This window comes from Schistocerca nitens, chromosome 6 (assembly GCF_023898315.1).
Source record: "Schistocerca nitens isolate TAMUIC-IGC-003100 chromosome 6, iqSchNite1.1, whole genome shotgun sequence".
In the NCBI taxonomy this organism is placed as follows: domain Eukaryota; kingdom Metazoa; phylum Arthropoda; class Insecta; order Orthoptera; family Acrididae; genus Schistocerca; species Schistocerca nitens.
The window spans coordinates 288,348,644-288,368,436 of record NC_064619.1 but is presented as its reverse complement, the minus strand read 5'-3'; the positions used below and the strand labels follow the sequence as shown (position 1 = coordinate 288,368,436).

At 43.5% G+C, this 19,793-nt stretch overlaps 1 protein-coding gene across 1 annotated transcript in view; it reads left to right on the top strand.

Annotated features, from left to right (window-relative positions):
• The first annotated feature begins 9,469 nt into the window (after positions 1-9,469).
• Positions 9,470-19,793, top strand: part of LOC126263325 (uncharacterized) — a 31,972-nt gene continuing 21,648 nt past the window's right edge. The window contains exon 1 of the mRNA XM_049960414.1: positions 9,470-9,635. Within this exon, the coding sequence (XP_049816371.1) occupies positions 9,470-9,635 (166 nt within the window). The remainder of the gene's footprint in view (positions 9,636-19,793) is intronic.

Here is a 19,793-nt window from a genome sequence, read left to right as displayed (position 1 = left end):
TGACGGCAGGGGCAGCACTGCTGACGCCGGAGGTCGTTATACGGGCCGGACACCGGCCGCGTGTGAGCGGAGAGGCGACCACTACGACCGGCGAGGAAACTTCTGTGCGCTCTTAAAATAATTACAGAGCCGGAAAAAAGCTTCTGAATTAAAGAGAATCTTCCCTCTATTACCATAATTAAACGAACATTGTTTCCAGGTAATCTTCAGAAAGTTTACACATCCCATAGTATTTCGACATAATTGTGCTCTAGTTCTTTTCTTTTTTTTCTTGTTTTTTTTTTTTTTTTTAACAAGAAGAGCACCTGCTGTCGACAAAAAGCAAGGGAACACCATGACATCATTACATCATCATTTCATCATCATCGTTGGCTAGCAAGTCGCCGAAGTGATGTCAGCTAAAAAGAACTTGCGATACGGCGGCCGAACTTCTCCGCATGGGGCCTCCCGGCCAACAATACCATACGATCATCATCATCATCATCATCATCGTATTTAGCGCAGAATGTAGGTAGTTAGCAACCATCATTCCACTTATTCAACACAGGTTGTGAGCAAAACGATTTTGACGACAAACTTAAAAGAGCAGTAAAATACTGGTACCTACAAGCTGTGCTTTCGATTTGACAACATGAGACCTCCTTGCGTCTCAACAGATAACCAATATTTTGGCATGTTGTTGCTGCATTACACCAACATTTTGGTATGTTGTTGCTACATTACAGAAAACAAATTAGTGTCAGTGCAAAGATGGCCGCCTGTAAAGATACAGCTATAGGGAGCCTACATAAATATTTTCTATCCTTCGTTATTTTGCCTTATTCATTATACTTAGTAGCAAATGAAAGTACATTCAAATAATACATCTTCCAGAACGTAAATATTCCAATGTACTTGAATATTTCTTTGCTATAAGAGAACCTGTTTCCGACTATCGAAACTGAACAATAGATTAATAATTGATGACGGGAAAAATTCAGATTGTTGACGTAACGGTATGGTTGGTGTGATAGTTTTTGTGCATACATACACGGATAAAACATTCAAATCAATATGTGCACCGTATCGAACGAACTGCAGAGAAACAGTGGTTAATACTGACTGAACTGTGAATTGTGCACTCTGCTTTTATGCGAAGATGAACTAAGTTTTCTCGTGCAATGAACGCAAATCGTTGGGTGACTGATGAAACAATGCATGAGTACGATATCAGGTTTGAACATTTGAAGGACTATACATTGGTGTGAATAAGACTTGAGTAGTATCGTATCAGTCACTGAAATGAAACTGTGTCACAGGTGCCACGGAGTAGGACATTGTACAGACTAATCTCCTTGGTACAGACGAATATACTCCGTAAAGGTATGTCCACACGATGCCTCTTCCGTCATGCGCAATCGCAGGCGTACACGAATAAAAGGGCATGCACACAAATTTGTGGGAGGGACGCATGCACGAATGGGCGTCCTCGTGTCCACACTTTCCTTCATTGCCCAAGCAATCTGCTATGAACCCCCTTCTTTGTTTCGGAGCTTGTGTTGCGTTTATTGTAATGAAAAGGCGACAAAAAAAGAAAACAGTAATGCGACTGGTAGGTAAGGAAATATATAAACAACAGAGGCACGAGAAATATAAAGTGATGACAACGTTTTGTTTGCAAATTTCAGGAGGTCACAACGAGATTATAGATTCTCGGCTTGCGAGACTGCAGCGATAAGGCTCGCAATAAAATTTTGTTAGCTCGTAACTGGCAACGCATACACTCGTTTGAATTATTTATTCTTCGTTTCAAAACAAAGCATATAAATTCCATCAAATTTGAAGCTTGTAATGTGGAAGAATTGTAATTTATTATTTGATTGTTTTATACCTCTTTTCACTGTAGAAAATGCCTAGGCTTATAATTATTAGCGTATTCTGTTCTTATATAATATTAAAATTATGTGTTAGCTTCTACAAGTACTATTCTCGTGAATAATTATGACTCGTTCTATATCCATGCAGATCTCTTGCATACTGGTTCAACGGGACACGAAAAAATAAATAAAAATAAAAGTGATTATTCCTTAAACTGAGGGATTCTTACGGAAGGTTCTTAGTCGTTGTGTGAAGGTTAATTTATTTTCAATGCGTCATTTGTATTTAATCATTAAATATTACATGAAGATTAACATCCTCGGACTCAACACATCTGGAAATTTCATAGACGCCAGAATCCACTAGAACGGAAGTTGTGTTACTCAGTTTTACATTTTTTGCATCGTCTGTGTGCTTCATTTTTTATTTTTAATAGTTTGTTCAGGAGCTATGTGATACTCCATCACATCTTTTTTTTCAGTGTTACGCTCCTAACTTGTGTTTATAAGTCGCCATAGCATGAATATTAGTCTACGGTTTTCATATAAACTTTTAATAAATTTTTGGCTTATTCTTCTCAGTTTTCCTGCTTCGAAACTTACGGTATCTTATTCTTTACAGAAATATGATCGGAGACTTTTTAGCTAATACGTAACTCTCAGGGAGCTGCCTGTCATCTGCAAGAAAAGCGCAAAGATTCCCTCCGAAGGCGGGTAGCAATGCGGTTTACGCACGGCCTTCATTTCCAGGAAATTAGGCGTGAACAAATGCGTATGCGTAGTTGCGCTGTTGGAAATTTATGCGCGTGCGCAAAGTTGAACACAAAAAGGGATCGTGTGGACGCACCTTAAAATAAGTCAGTGCCACGTATTTCAAATTGTTCCCAATGTGGAACTATTATCATTACTTGCAACAGATAGGTAACGAGTTTGCAGATGTTATTTAGAAAGCAAAATCGTCAGATACCAGTATCGCGCTTCATTGTCATCACACCTTCTAGGAATCGTGCAACGAGGTCAGGTGCAGCCAAAGCGGAAATTTTTGAAAAATGCATAAAATCAGGTTCTCAATTTCAAAAGTAATGTAGTACCTGTTTTCTTTTTAAAACATAATGTTCTTACAGTCGTAATATTATAATTTGTCGATCTACAGCAACAATGTCATTACCAACATTCTAGTACAATGTAGTGTCTGCATCTCTCCCTATAATTTTTCTACTATTTAAAAAAATTCACTCAGTTCACATTTCACATTTTGTGATCGTCCACGTGGTAAAATAGTAACTGTGAAAGCAACGGATTTGCAAATCGTCATTACACGGCGTGCACGTGAGCGTATCATAAATGGGCTTTCTTGTGATTGGCCGAGAATCGAAGCTCGCGCGGCATTAGATACTGGTAGATGATGTTCACGTGTTTGATGTGATTTGTTTATAATATTACGCAAGTTGCATAGGTGGGGCACTTCATTGTATTTCGGGCAACTGAATCCGAATTTGGGCCCATGCATATGTATTATTCATTAACAGTGGTACAACCTACTTATGAAAACTGCTTTTAATGTCAGAGAATAACGCTTGCTTAATCTCCGTGGTCCTGCTTTGTGCATGCTTGAGTAAAGACACAGAGAAAAGATATGAGCGCGTCTTTATTACTTTTGAATGCCACAGTAAATTTAATTTCATATTTTTGGCTCACAATCCCATATGTGAAATTAATACAGGGTGCGCCAAAAAAATGTATACACACTTTGAAGCGTCATAGAAAATTTATTTCCCGTTCTACAATGTTAAATTTCTGGAAATGGAAAGCTTGAAATCCAATTGGAAAAATAAATGTACTTTGCAAATGTGATTAATGTTCAAACTGGTGGCCTTCAGCATCAATACATTTCTGAGTACGAGTCACCACTGATTCCGTACATCGTACCAAAGTGTCCAATGAGATTTCTGCGCACACGGCCTGAATCTCATTCCAAAGTGTGTCCAGTTTACGTGGTTTACGTTAGTACACCTCATCTTTTACTGTGCCCCATAAGAAGAAATCCAGCGGCGTGAGGTCTGGAGAGCGTGCAGGAAACTCGATTGGTCCCCTGCGTCCTATCCACTGGCCTGGCACATTGTGATCCAGATATGCTCGTACGTCCCTATGATAGTGCGGTGGGGCGCCATCTTGTTGGAAATAAAACTCATCATTATCGTACAATGCATGAATGGCAAGGAATATGGAGTCACCAAGCATTGTTAGGTACGTTTCTCCAGTAACAGTACCTTCAAAGCGGAAAGGCCCAATGAGTCCCCTTGCAGACAAACCACACCACACATTTATACCAGGCAAATTCACAGCCTTTTCAACTGTAATGTGAGGATTCTCTTCGGCCCAGTACACACAATTGTGCCTATTGACAGTTCCATTGAGTTTGAATTGGGCTTCATCCGACCAAATTATGCTACCCATAAATCCCGGTCCACGTCTCACCATCTCCTGAACCCATTCACAAAATTCTAACCTTCGGTCTGGATCGTCGTCACTTAGCTGTTGCACCAGCCTTAGAATGTACACACGAAACTTGCATTTCTTCAGAATGCGTAGCACACTACTAGCACTTCATTACTCTCACGTGCCGCTTGCCTTGAAGATTTTTGATGCGAACGCTGAAACAGTTCCAAGACCGCAGTTGTGGAATCATCACTTGTAGCTGTACGAGGTCGCCCGGATCGACCTTTATGCACATCATGCACTGTTCCATGAATTTCGAATTTGTCTCGTAGACGTGTAATTTTTAACCTTGAAGGTGGTTCTGTACCATTCTCACTTCTCCACTGTCTTCGAACCGCAGCTACATTCTAAAACTTCCAGTACCACTTAATTATCTGTTTCCGTGCTTCAAAGCTCAAACGCACGTCCGCCGTATTGCAGTTACTTCCTTGCCACTGCTGCCACCTGTTGAAGAAACATAACATTACTTTCTCACAGATATTTAATCTTGTAGAACGGGAAATAAATTGTCTATGACAGTTCAAAGTGTGTATACATTTTTTTGACGCACCCTGTATTTGTTGACTAAAACTTTTGAGTTCAGTCAGTGTAACATAACAAGATTAGGTAACCACTTGATTACATGGTCATCTGCAGTATTTAAATTTAAGTACCATTCCCACTGAATAACCGGTAAATCCCCGACTCTCTAAAGAACTGAACTCTCATGTATAAAACGCCTTCAAACTTCTTATTACTTTACAAATGAGTTTGTGTTAAAATTTTACTTTATGCACATAAACGAGAAAAAGTTTGGAAAGGTTAGAAATTACAGTATTTGTAAAGTATGTTGGAAGCACTGAAGTGCTCTCATTCTCAAGTAAAGGATAAATATAGTCTGGGTATTTGCTTACGTGAGGTACGCTGCCTCAAGACCTATACACAGCTGCTAACAACATTACTGTTCTTACTGTGTTCAGGCTTTAACTTAAGATTATACCTCTTAAGGAGTGGATTATGACAGCATTTTAAACTTTAAAATTCAGTCAATAACATTAAAAATCAAATTTTAGTTGACACTGGAAGCTATTAGATTAGCAGTGTGCGTCTGGGACCTAGTCACTGGGCGCTGAGATAGACATTTGGGAATGTAGATCAGTCTCTCTTTAATAAAACTAAAATAAAATCTTGGAACCACTATCTACCTAGGTCATGTATATGCTGACAATAGACAAGTGACTAGAGTGTACTTACTTTTGTGTTCACTATGTGGAAAAAGTAAGCTAACCACTGTTAACATAAAAAAGAACTGACAATTGCCTGCCGTTTCAGGTGTTGAGTTGTGATTATGAATTATTACGGCTCATGTTAAAAAGAAACGCATTGTATTATATATATTATATACTTATAAAATTTAGATCAGTGGATGGAACAGAATTTTGTGATGCACAACACTGGACTATACCACGCAGTAAGACGTCATGACATACTGGCCGAGGAAGGGTAATCTTCGTTTTGCTCAATCGTGTAAGCTGGAAACCTAATAGGCCTAATGGGATTTTTGGTGGGAAAGAACGGACATAGTGTCATATCTGAATACGTTAAACGTTAAAGCATTCATGAAACTTTTTACACAAATCCTTTGAAACATGATACACAACATTGTGTAAAGGCACTCTGTGTTGAATCTCAAATTAGTGAAAGAAATATAAAACTGAAACACAAAACGACACTAAATGATGTAGATTGTCATTATAGCTGTCAAAAAAATGGTTCAAATGGCTCTGAGTACTATGGGACTCAACTGCTGAGGTCATTAGTCCCCTAGAACTTAGAACTAGTTAAACCTAACTAACCTAAGGACATCACACACATCCATGCCCGAGGCAGGATTCGAACCTCCGACCGTAGCAGTTTTGCGGTTCCGGACTGCGCGCCTAGAACCGCTAGACCACCGCGGCCGGCTATAGCTGTCAGACTTTGGCAGTATTCTGGTTGTTCAAACACTTTGCTTCATGGTCTGCTTTGTTTGATGAGATGGTGGTTCCATGTGAAACTGAGCCTGAGACGTTTTTTTTTTTTTAATTTTATATGTAATTGAACTTATGTCATAGGTTTATAAAACTAAAAAAGTTAAATTTTTCTCTCCTTAAAAAATTATCAAAGTTTCAAAATTTCTTGAGAACAGATAGTTATAAACAAAGTTGGCACTTCTGTAGACGAGAATCGAAGACAACGAGATTACCTAATATAGCCTATTGGCAGCTATTTAAATTGAGGTTGCAGTCATTGTTGTTCCAGTTGTTAAGTTTAATGAGTAGAACCTTATATTATGAACTTCAGTTTTCAAAGAAAGATAAGATATTAAATATACAGCTAATTTGCAAAAAGAGCTACGTATTTAATGTCCCACCAATGACAAAAAACGTGAAAAAGTTTACTCTCTATCTAATTCTGTTTATTTTTGTTACGAGTGGGGAACACCAGTAAAAACTTCTAGTGACCCATAAAGTAGTGTTTAATGCGTAAATCACCATGTATATATGTTGAAAGTAATTCTGTCTCACCTATAACAGTTTTTTTGGGTTGTTTCTAGAATCCAAATCATTCAACACATCTTGTCAGTTTTAAGTTATGTTTGTTGGTATAACTAATGCCATAATTGTTTATACTAATGTTGGCATATTTATTCTGACAATAAAGACAACAACGTCAGCAGAGCGTATGAGATAACTTTGAGAAAAGTTGCAGAAAGGTGCCAGAAAATACAACATCCTTAAAGAAAAAGAAAGAGAATGAGACAGAAGAATAGTGGTATATATGAAAATAAAAGCATCTTCTTGTGAAATATTTTTAACTGAATGTCGCAAGAAGCAAGCTGAAAGAAAAAGCAAGTAAAAGTTTAAAATAAAATCTGTACCAATTGAAGATGAGTTTGCGATCTTTGCTTTCCAGATGCGATCATATAAATGTCTTCAGTCACACAACAACGCTGTTTCTCGGGTGAAGAAGACGTTTGTTTTCAGCCGCTCAACAACAACAAAAAAATAGCAGTCATAAAAAAGTTTGTGTAGGAAAGCCTGCCTAAATAGGCAGCAAGAGGATTTTCTTAGTAGACAAGAAAACGCTAACTAATAAACTTACAGATGATAACCTGTTCAAACCGCAAGACATTTTCACAAGTGATAAAATCAGCAGGCAAGCACCTGGTATAAAGGATGTCAAGTCTTTTGCACACTCAGCAACTGGGAAAAGAGTTAGCTTGTAGAAATGTTATATGACTACGATAGTAAATGAAGCATTTTTAAGCAATAAAAACCAGATATTTAAATCAAGTTTTTCAGTTTACACGCAATGTACATTCTCTCATTGTGTAATTTTGGGCAGTCGTGCAAAATGTGCCCTAGGGTTTGTTCCAATGTTCCATAATCTCATTGATCATCATCGTAATTGCCCAATTTTGTAACATTCCTTTGGTCATGGAATAGTCAGTTCTGATATGATTGAGGGGCTCCACGTTATTCTTGGTTGATTCGCTCCCAGAGGTTGCATGGTCAGATAAATTTCACATCACTTGTTATGACCAAGGAAGGACATCCATTGATTTCTCCATTCATCTCTCAGTTTATAGCTTTCTGGGGCGAGTTGGCCCTCGTTTACCCACACTGGTTCCCTACATTTTAGTCAGATATTTTATATGTTGTTAAATGTTTCAATAATTGTGTCATGTATTTAAGACGTAATGACATGTACATTGTTACGCCTAAGGCTGTTGCGAGCCATCAAGGGAACTGAAAGGTAGGAAATCAGAGACGCAATGCAGAGAGAAGGCAAAAGCGGTAGCGTTAAGCTTACTGGAGAGAAATAGTAACGTTAGAGCCCCGCAAACTGCAGATGTTCTGGGCAGCTGTTCCAGGGAAGAAGTTTCACTTCAGAGAATTATCTGGTAACTCTATCCAACGAATAGACACTGTTGTAAGGCGTCGCTGTAGAAGATAGCTACTGAAAGGCACGTCTTAGCAAAGGCACAAGGCTTGATACTTGCTCCTGAGAATTGCATCATCAGTGGGTTTCCACGGGTTAGAGTGCTCCTACAGCAGTCCCCACTTACAGGGAGACGGAGGGCGGGGGCCAAGTGACGTAAAACACTGTTGTTGCTGGCCATAACAGGAGTGGCAGTGACGTTTCGCTTTCAGCTGAACGCTTTTGATACCAAAGTTGGAGTTTGTTAGTGTATAAACAAGAAGCATCCCTACCTAGATAGTAGGGTAGAGACCAGGGGCGCCCTGGAGATACAGAGCCACTCGCCAGATTGGCCGAAGCTTGGTTAAGTGCCAGTGGATTGGTGGTCGACTATAGGAAGAGGGAAATGGTGCAGCGCCACCGTTCCTCAAAAACCCATATTTTTGTATTCAGAGGGAGTTGTCAGTCAGACCGCTGGGGCGCCGTCTCCGTGTTGCTCGTGGCCAGCCTCGGTAAGCTCTGACTTGTCTTTTTCTCACTTGGAGTGCTGTTCTCAAGTTTATACGTAATGTGCTGTTAGTGTTGCCTATCTCTGCTAGCACCCGCCCCTCTGGCTTCAGACACTGACTGACTTTTGTTGTGCGATCAGTTGCCTCCTTTGCTTTTTCTAATGTTTAGGAATAGCCTTCAGTGTAATAGTTAGTGTGATCGCAAATAAATAGTGTTAATCAGACCCCTGAATTGCATGAGTCTCCTGCTGCAAGCATCTCGTCGAGTCCCAGGTTCCGCATCTCTCGTAGGTGCCCTGCGACAGTGTTTGGCGCTGATCTAAGTCATCAACCTGCCTTCACTGGCAACTTGTCTTTCTGCATTTGCTCCTCACGGTTCGGAAACTGCATACTTATCTCAAACACCCTGTCTTCCCTGCATCCTGTGACAGGACACGACATACGTAAACAATTTCTAGTGCCATGTGTGGGTTATTTCCATAGAGACTTTAGAGAAAAATAGGGGCTTCGCACGTACTCAGCCCGACGTCATGACTGGACTGACGACTTTGAGGCTCATATGAGATGCAGCACTTGCACTCCAGTGAGAACAGACGGATCGCGAAGAGCAGCAGAAAGACGCAGAGGTCCGGAGATGGACGCCTGACGAGGGAAGATGCGGCCATGACAGCCCTGTCTACACGACTTCACGACAACGCGGGGTCGCGAAAATTGCTGAACGACAACGAGATGCGGCTGCGGGTGCGGTCCGGAAAGGACCGCCAGGGCAGCGACACGCGGCGACAGCGCGACCCGGCCGTGGACGACGTGAGTTTCAGCGGCAGCGGCGGTCAGCGACGAGACGGCAGGCGGCAACGGGCAACGGGCCGGCGCAGCACAGCTGAGGGCAACGCGACACCACGTCCTGCTCGGCTAACTCACCTCACCTCAGCAGAGCGCTCCGCTTTCGGCAGCGATGCTTTCTCGTCTCGCCTCTGCACAACGTGTCAGCAGATAAAAGTAAGACATGACCTCGTCTAACAATGCAGTTGCCGATGGTGAAGCAGTAGTATACAGCATTAGTATCAGCGATGCCATCAAACTTATTCCCCAGACTTTCTATGGTACAAAGTCGGCATTAAATGAATTTATTAATAATGTGGACATAGCTTTTAAATTAGTACGTGAAGCTGACCGTCCAATGTTTTAAAATCCCGTATTCTGGGTCCTGCACGAAGTAAACTACTCGTGACTGAATTATTTACCTCCTGGGAAGAAGTAAGAAATATTTCGTTGGGAAATTACGCACGTAAGCGTACAGGGTGATTCAAAAAGAATACCACAACTTTAAAAATGTGTATTTAATGAAAGAAGCATAATATAACCTTCTGTTATACATCATTACAAAGAGTATTTAAAAAGGTTTTTTTTTCACTCAAAAACAAGTTCAGAGATGTTCAATATGGCCCCCTCCAGACACTCGAGCAATATCAACCCGATACTCCAACTCGTTCCACACTCTCTGCAGCATATCAGGCGTAACAGTTTGGATAGCTGCTGTTATTTCTCGTTTCAAATCATCAATGGTGGCTGGGAGAGGTGGCCGAAACACCATATCCTTAACATACCCCCATAAGAAAAAATCGCAGGGGGTAAGATCAGGGCTTCTTGGAGGCCAGTGATGAAGTGCTCTGTCACGGGCTGCCTGGCGGCCGATCCATCGCCTCGGGTAGTTGACGCTCAGGTAGTTACGGACAGATAAGTGCCAATGTGGTGGCGCTCCATCCTGCTGAAATATGAATTGTTGTGCTTCTTGTTCGAGCTGAGGGAACAGCCAATTCTCTAACATCTCCAGATACTGTAGTCCAGTTACAGTAGCACCTTCGAAGAAAAAGGGACCAAAAACTTTATTGGCTGAAATGGCACAGAAAACGTTCACCCATTCTCTGTAAACTGTTTATACCAACGTTTAATACACCACCTATCAGGAGGTTTAACACCATACTTCGTTCGAAATGCACGCTGAACAACTGTCGTCGATTCACTTCTGCCGTACTCAACAACACAAAAAGCTTTCTGTTGAGCGGTCGCCATCTTAGCATCAACTGACGCTGACGCCTAGTCAACAGCGCCTCAAGCGAACAAATGTACAACTAAATGAAACTTTATAGCTCCCTTAATTCGCCGACAGATAGTGCTTAGCTCTGCCTTTTGTCGTTGCAGAGTTTTAAATTCCGAAAGTTGTGGTATTCTTTTTGAATCACCCTGTACTTTGGATCAGTATGCTTGTAATAAATTTCTAGTAGACAATAAAAGGGGAATCGATTGCAAAATGGGCCAGTAAAGTAGATACACTTCAACAGCAGTTTCGTGAAGCTGTCCACGGTGCAATGCCCTCATCATCAGAACGGGGTGGCACCTTTGTCATTAGTAGGAAACTTAGGGAGAGTAGTATTCATTAAGGGCTTCTGTTATGAGCGCATACAGATGATTGTCCTTGCAAGGGGCGAAAACATCACCCTCATTGAAGCTTTTGAGGCGTCTTTGACTGAAGAATCGGCAATTATGTCCACCAAAGAGAAAGGATTTGGTGATCAAACACACCATCTGTCATGAAGGAAGATACAAAACTGTGTTATAATTGAATGGGGTGGTTCACCTGGGTGTTCGGCACACAAAGCAATACAACGCACAGATCATTTAACTGTATCATTGCACATGGAATTAATGGCCATAGTATGCAACACCAGCGAGTGCTGCTGCTGCTGCTACTATTGCTGCCGTCTGTGAGATGCCCTAGTAGGTACTAGATGGGAGAGGGTGTGGCTCAGTAAAGTCACCTGCCAGGCTAGGGGCTGCCTATATAATAGGTCGGTGATGGACGCCACCAAGTCAGCAATGTGTGCCACCTGCAAACCCAAAAGGACCAGTGGCAGGGTGGCAGACCATTTTGTGACATAGCAGGTAATGGTGGATTTTAAAGTACGATGTAAATGTTTCACCATGTCATTGGCTGCAGGATGGTGCCGATGGTAAAATGAATGAGGGTTCTGCAAGTCTCAAACAGGGTTCTGAATAAACAGGAAGTGAAATGTTGCCTGCACTCCACTGTTATGTGGTGTGTGAGCAGCTAAAACCCAGAACGCAGACATTGATCAATGCCACAGCAACCGTTTCAGCCGAAATTTCCAGTGTGGGAATAGCTTCTGGCCAGCATTTAAAGTGGTCGGTTATTGTGAGAAGATAGGGGCAGCCATCTGAGGATGGCAGGGAGACAACAATGTCGATGTGAACATGGGAGAAGTGGTGCTCAACAGGGTAAAATGGGACAACAGTCAAGTGAACATGAAGGCCTAATTTACCACACTGGTATGAGACACAAGCATGGGCCCAAGTGTGACAGATGTGTTGGACATCAGGCCAGAAGAAATGTTTCTGTATGAGGGGAGCATAAGTGCAGATGCCAGGGTGAGCCAGGTTGTACAGACCATCGAAAGTTGGTCTGCAGAAAATGGGAAAGCGGAAGGACTGGGGGAAGGGGGGGGGGGAGGTACTGGCAAATGCTGTCTTTCGAGTCGTGCATGTGGTTGAAAAGGATGTCACACCAAATGTGCTAGTCTGTGCCTGGGACCAAGTGGAGATGGAGGAATAGGTCAGAATTCAGATACTGACAATTGAACTAGTGCAAAGTCTGTGGACAAGAATTTTGTGAGGGCTTCGGAACCTAATGGAGGGCTGAGGGTGCCAGTGTGGCGGCTGAGGATGCAAGTGTGGCTGAGGCAGTTGGCAACAGTGTTATCAATGCCAACTATGTGGCATACATTGATAGAAATCTGACCCACATACTCCTGCTGGCATAATTATCAGGGCGAAATGTGAGTGGCATCTTCCTGACGAAGCCTTACCGTAAGAGGACAGTGGCCAGTGAAGATGGTGAAAGCATGTCCTCAACCAAAGGGCAGAAGTACTTCACTGTCTCATAGATAGCAAGTAGTTCCTGATTGTATGTGACCCTTTTGTGTTGCGGCCTAGATAACTTAACCAACAAGAAGACCAGCAGCCACCAAGTGTCCATAATGCATTGTTGAAGGACCACACCAATCGCAGACTGACTCATATCAGTGGCGATAGTGAGGCAGAGGGATGGGTGTGAGCCAAAAGGACCACATTGGCAAGGTCACGCTTAGAGCTTTCTAAACTAGCCATCGTCAGTGGGATCCATGGTACAGGTTTGTTAGGCTTCGTTCGTCCTTGCAGTGTAACAGAGACTGTGTTTTTAAGCAAGCAACGAACAAAAATTTACCATTCCAAGAAACTTGTGAAGCTTTTTGTACATTGTGGGGTGTGGAAATCCAGAGATCGTGTGGACTTTCTCAGGCACAGATCATGAGCAGGAAGCAGAGATGGTGTGCCCTAAGAATTCAATCTTGGTTACCCAGGAAACGAATTTTTCAAGGTTGAGAAGGACCCCTCCTCTCTCCAGGCAGGTGAAAATCTCCCTGAGGCGCTCACAGTGTTTGTCCATGTCCCAAGAGTAGATAAGAATATCGTCCAGGTAGGCAAAATATCATTCAGGTAGGCAAAACACCATCCAGTCTGCTGTGAAGAACCTTATCTAAGAGATGTTGCCCTGTTTGTACGGTGTAGTGGGAACTTCTGCCACCGAATGTATCAGCAACACCAAATGTAGACGGAAGAGGTAGAAGGCACTGTATTGAGACTCGTCCAAGCTTTCCAAGTGATTTATTGTTTCCAACTACAGTGCCCTCGTTCCTCTCGATCTGCATCGCTGGGTCCCACAATGTTGAGGACACCACTTCGCTGTCTGCTTGGCGCAGAATGGCTGCCTCAGTGACCCGTGCACGCACTTCTGTGAGTCGGGCTTGTACGGCAGCGGAGTTGCGTCGTCGTCAAAATGCCGGCAGTTGACTCAGCGGTCTGACCCTGCCGACTCAGTGCCGCTCAGTGTGAGATGCAGGTGGCCAGCTGCGTGCTTCTCGCCTGCATGGCTAAGACCGTGGTAACAAAAAGCGCCCGCGATCCAGAGTCCAAATCTGCGGCCCTCGCCTCGGGATGCCCCCGGCGTGGGTTGGAAGCCAGGACGACTGCCCACGGTAGCGAGCCATGGAGTGGCCCACCACTGGCTTGCTACGGACCCCACGTCGGCCTCAAAGGGTTGAACCAGTGACCCACTGTGGACTGGAATGCTGGCGCCCCATCTGCTACTGTGTGTACCTAGTGGTGTGACACACCCCACTGTCCAGGAGAGCTGCCATACTTGAATAAATCTCGTTAAAATGGTTGTTTTGGGGAAGGAGACCAGACAGCGAGGTCATCGGTCTCATCGGATTAGGGAAGGACGGGCAAGGAAGTCGGCCGTGCCCTTTGAAAGGAACCATCCCGGCATTTGCCTGGAGCGATTTAGGGAAATCACGGGAAACCTAAATCAGGATGGCCGGACGCGGGATTGAACCGTTGTCCTCCCGAACGTGAATCTCGTTAGAAACCCACACCTATTTATACACGGCTGTGCGCCTCTGTTTTGCCATACGTGCTGCTTCGCGTCAGGTACTCATAACACGCTAGGTTGGCCAGTGGGCCCCTTATGCCTGTGATTTGCGACATGCAAAACCCGTACGTATACTCTTTCAGCAATTTGACAGCCCCGTGGCCTCTATTCTGCTTCACAACTGTTGGTATGCGTAACTCACTGCAATCTGGCCCGCACCTGACTGTAACTTGCGCTCAGAATATTGCACAAAACTAACTTTCCCTATCCTAAACGATGGTGCCGCTTCATTATTCCCCTCTTCGGAAAGACCCGGTCGCTGGATCGACCCTTAACTAGCTCCGAACTTGGTTGGGTCGGCACCTATGGTATATTTCCTTACTATTAGAAAACTTAAATGTGCTCTAGTGCCCCTTAAAACCATGACATGGAACAAAACGTAAAAATTCCTTACTGGTAGACCACTGCTCGATCAACCCCTTACCTACTCGTCTCACTCCTTCGGTATCCACTCCACTGAGTCTTAGACTACCCTTGGTTCTCTCTTGGAATTAGCTCTCCACCTGATCAGAAAGAAAATAACAAATAACAAAGTTAAGGCTGCGATGACACTTAGCACAAAGGTGCTCAAAATGATCGTTATTTGCCGTTGCCTTTTCCTGTACTGAGCGACATGTTTTACAATCTGTACAGCTGGTATGCGTCCCTCTTGCTCTAAAATGAACTGGTTTACGGATCACAACAGACCTGGCTCCAGAGTTTGATTTAACAAGGTCAGATTCTGCCTTGGCAAAAACTTAAGTGTCTTCTGCCCAATACAACTGTGGCTGCGTACCATTCAATTGCGTGACTCCTGAAATTGACGCTGGCAGGTGGAAGGTTGGTCCTATTATGTTACACTTAGTTCCATTGATTAAAATTCTGCTCCCCTCGAGCTCTATACGTTTCGCTTCTGCAAATACTCCCCGCTCAAAACAACTTGCTACTACTACCAAATTCTCGTAGGAGGAGAAGATCCAATGCATCCCGACCCGTAGTAAGCTTAATTTTGGCTCCACAATGTCCTTTGGACAGTCTATTCCTTTCTCCCCGGCTAAAAATAACTGCACCGTGCATGTGTCCGGATTGGTACTTACCACCCTGGCTGGACATACCGTTACCTTCCCTCTATGGCAGCTTCGTAATTCCTCCCTTGCCATCTAGGCGTACTGGTTTCTGTTTGCCAAGATCAGCAATACCTCTTTAGTTTTCACTTCAACAAACTTGCTCATCGCTCCCCACTTCACTGGCCTGAGAACAGGGATCACCATCACCCTTCCTCCCTATTCAAAAGACTGCTGTCCCCAGTGGGCTCACAATACCCGAAGACACATACAACATATGACAATACAATGCCTAATTAATCTACGCAAACCCAATGATACATGACACGAAAACAAACAAAAAAAATACAAATAATCTACTGCTTTCTGGATCGCAAAGCATACGGTACTTCACGCTGTACTCTATCTTCCTGGTTTTCTCTGTGCCGAGCACCTTTCTTCACTCTCTCTTTCTTCCTCTTTCCTTCCTGTAACACGCCTGGAATCACATCCCCGCAACCCTTAAATGGCCGTAACCGCCCAATATGTACTATCATTGTTCTAGTTGGCAGCTGAAGCTTAAAATTGTACAGCCCTTGATACCTCGCAAGGAACTTATTTGTTTTTATTTTTTGTGTATAGGGGCTGGACAGCATTACCCATTGCCCCACTCTATACCGCAGTAAACTTCCTTTCCACTTTACTGCGTCTTCCTGCCTTTCCAAAGCCTTTGTATTCGGCTTTTGTACCCGTTTCCAAACATCCCGAACTGTCCATGCGAATTGACGTACAGATTCACCGGTCATTCCTTTCTGTAGCCTCACCAAATCAAAAGGTAACGGCATTTTTCGCCCGTACACTACCTCATATGGAGACAAACCGGTATTTATATGGACTTTTGCATTGTATGCTCATACAATATGCTTCAAACACTCGTCCCATGGATGGTGATGAGAATCCACATAAAAATTCAGATTCTTCCACATTCTTCTGTGTACCCGTTCTATCCTTCCATTGGCCTGTGGATGCAATGCACTCATCTTCAACTTCTTTATGTTCAACAATTTACGCAGTTCCTTCATTAAATCCGACGTGAAGTGGGTCCCTTGATCAGTAATTATTGTCTCCAGTACATCAAAACTTCAAAATCCAGTTGTTTACTAACGCTTGGTTCAAATGGTTCAAATGGCTCTGAGCACTATGGGACTCAACTGCTGAGGTCATTAGTCCCCTAGAACTTAGAACTAGTTAAACCTAACTAACCTAAGGACATCACAAACATCCATGCCCGAGGCAGGATTCGAACCTGCGACCGTAGCGGTCTTGCGGTTCCAGACTGCAGCGCCTTTAACCGCACGGCCACTTCGGCCGGCCTACTAACACTTGCGCGACCATTGCTGCCTATTGATCTGTCATAGCCACCATATCCACATACCTCGAAAAATGGTCTATTATTGTCAGAACGAATCTTTTCCCCCATGGTGTTTGCCTGAAAGGTCCTAAGACATCGATTCCCAGCATAGGAAATGGACATGTCGCTTCCGCTGTATCTGTTTCCGGCTCAAATCTGTTCTCTGTGCACATGGTATACAATTCATGACATACTGATCCACATCTACTTTCCTACCTCTCCACCAATACCTCTCTGCCACTCTCCTATCCATCGCTCTACACCTTCCATGACCAGATAACACGTGATCATGTGCTTCCTGCGCCGGCCGAAGTGGCCGTGCGGTTAAAGGCGCTGCAGTCTGGAACCGCAAGACCGCTACGGTCGCAGGTTCGAATCCTGCCTCGGGCGTGTCAAAGGCTGTGCCAAATCTGCAAAACCCTTCACGAACTTTCGATAGAAATTGCAGATTCCGATGAATGACTGCTTCTCCGTAACTGTTTTCGGTTCCCGAAAATCCCTTACAGCCTGTACCAACCTCGGATCTGTTCGCACTCCGTCCTTACTGATAATATGAGCCAAATATTTTACTTCTTCCAATGCAAAAGGACACCTCTCCAGGCTCAACGTCAAACGAGTTGCTCTTAACCTCATAAAGATTTCCCTTAACCGCTGTCTACGTTGCTCCATACTACCTGAAAATACTATAATGTCGTCCAGATAGCCCAGACACTGCCGTGGTTTCAAACCCCTCAAGGCACTGTCTAGCAACCTCTGAAACGTTGCCGAAGCGTTTTTCAAACGGAATGGCTTTCTAATGTACCGGTAATGGCCTCCAGGAGTATAGAAAGCAGTTTTTGGACGATCCTCTGGAGCCACCTCTAACTGATGATAACCACTTGCCAAATCCATGGTAGAAAAGTACTGGCACTGTCCTAAGTGATCTAAAGTCTCCGATATGTTTGGAATGGGATATGCGTCTGTTACTGTCTTATTATGGAGGTTCAGTAGTCACAACAGAACCTGTATTTCTTAGTTCCATCCATAGATTTTTTAGGCAAAACGACAATGCCCACTCCCCAGCAACTATTACTATGCTCTAAAATACCGCCCGCAAGCTGCTGATCGATGAAATGCTCCACAATCGGATGCAAACACCTCGGTATTCTATATGGTTTACGATAAACAGGTGTTTCATTCCCTGTTGGTATCCTATGTTCAACTAATGAAGTTGCTGGTAACGACCCTTGTGGAAAAAACAAATCCTTAAATTCCCACAGTAATTCTTCCATATGCTCTCTTTCTCCTCCTTTCAAATGCTTAATTTTGTCATGCAATGCAGTTCTTTCGGCAGTTAGTGGTTGATCTCTTCGATTACGTCTCGAACACCACTCTTCGTCATCTGGCACATCCAAATTTGCTGCTAAAACTGGTGGGTCTAGCTTCCTTCGTCCCATTATATTCCTAGTAGCCACTGACATTTGCGCCCCTGTTTCCAACAAAATCTTAAAACTTTTTAGTTCCTATGGATCCTACCACTGAACATTCCACCTCTGCATACGTATTCGTAGCATTGAAATTAAACGGGAGCTCCCTTAGGTGGGTCTTGGGCCCCCTCTGCCGTTTAACGCTTGTCCACCTCTCCTATCTCCACTTCTGCATCCTCCTCGCTGCCGATTTCCACCCCTTCCTTTATTCCTTGGTGACTGGGTACATTGCCTCTGCACATGTACCGTACAACCACACTTAAAACATTTCACACCTGCTGTAAACACTGTTTGTCTCACGCATACCCTTGTTGCCATGTCTTTTTCCTCATATTGAATTACCAGCTTAATGGCCGAATACAAATCTTTCGGAGCCCCTTCACGCACTTTCCCTGACATATTCACCTTTGAAAAATACATCAAGTGCCCTTTGCTCGGCCTCCTGCAACAGAACACTAATCGCTTCATCGCTCTGAGCCAACTCGTAAGTATACTCATTAATTTCCCTTACCCTGTCTACAAATTTCTCCATCGTCTCCCCCTGTCTCTTTGACATTGTACTAAATCTCTCTCTAAAGTACCGAGCACTATTCTGGTTTTCTACCTTTGTAAATGCCCTTCCTTTAACTGCTTAAACTGTCCTGCCTTCTTTAAGGCCTCAGAACACCTTGCATATGTTTTCGCATCACTCGTTAATTTAATCTTGGCTATATGTAACAACTGCTCATCAGACCAACCATTCATCATCGCTGAAGTCTCCAAGTCCTCCACAAATGAATGCACATCCTCAGATGCCTTGCCAGAAAACGAAACAATCAAACTCGGGTCAATCTCCTGCACCCTAGGCAACAACGACTGATCAGATGCGGTTCCCCGCTCACTTCTAGATGTTAATTCGTTTCTAAATTGCGTATTGTCTTCTGTCGGTTGAGCTACAAAAATGGTTCAAATGGCTCTGAGCACTATGGGACTTAACATCTCAGGTCATCAGTCCCCTAGAACTTAGAACTACTTAAACCTAACTAACCTAAGGACATCACACACATCCATGCCCGAGGCAGGATTCGAACCTGCGACCGTAGCGGTCGCGCGGTTCCAGACTGAAGCGCCTAGAACCGCTCGGCCACCAGAGGCCGGCAGTTGAGCTACTTTTTCCAACAAAATCCGTACCGCTTCTGGTTCCGACATAGCTCGCGTCCCTCACTCTGCCATTGTGTTGCTTTCGTTCCCAGTTAGTCCCGGAACAAAACATTCAAGTATAGGAATAACCCAGCTCCCTACATCTCAGTATCATCATACGCAGTAACATCATACTCAAACCAATGCAAAAGTAATTAAATGCCACGAAAAAAAAAATCTTACTGCCCCAAATACACTAACACTTATTACGACAAAAAAATAATATGCCTATGCAAAACGTCTAAAATGACCTGGCGTGAGCCATACTCAAAAATACAAAAAGGCAAGAACACGTCCAACATCAAAAGAACACTGGTCAAAACTCATCACATCTTGTGAATGTAATGTGGGTGGTGGACTC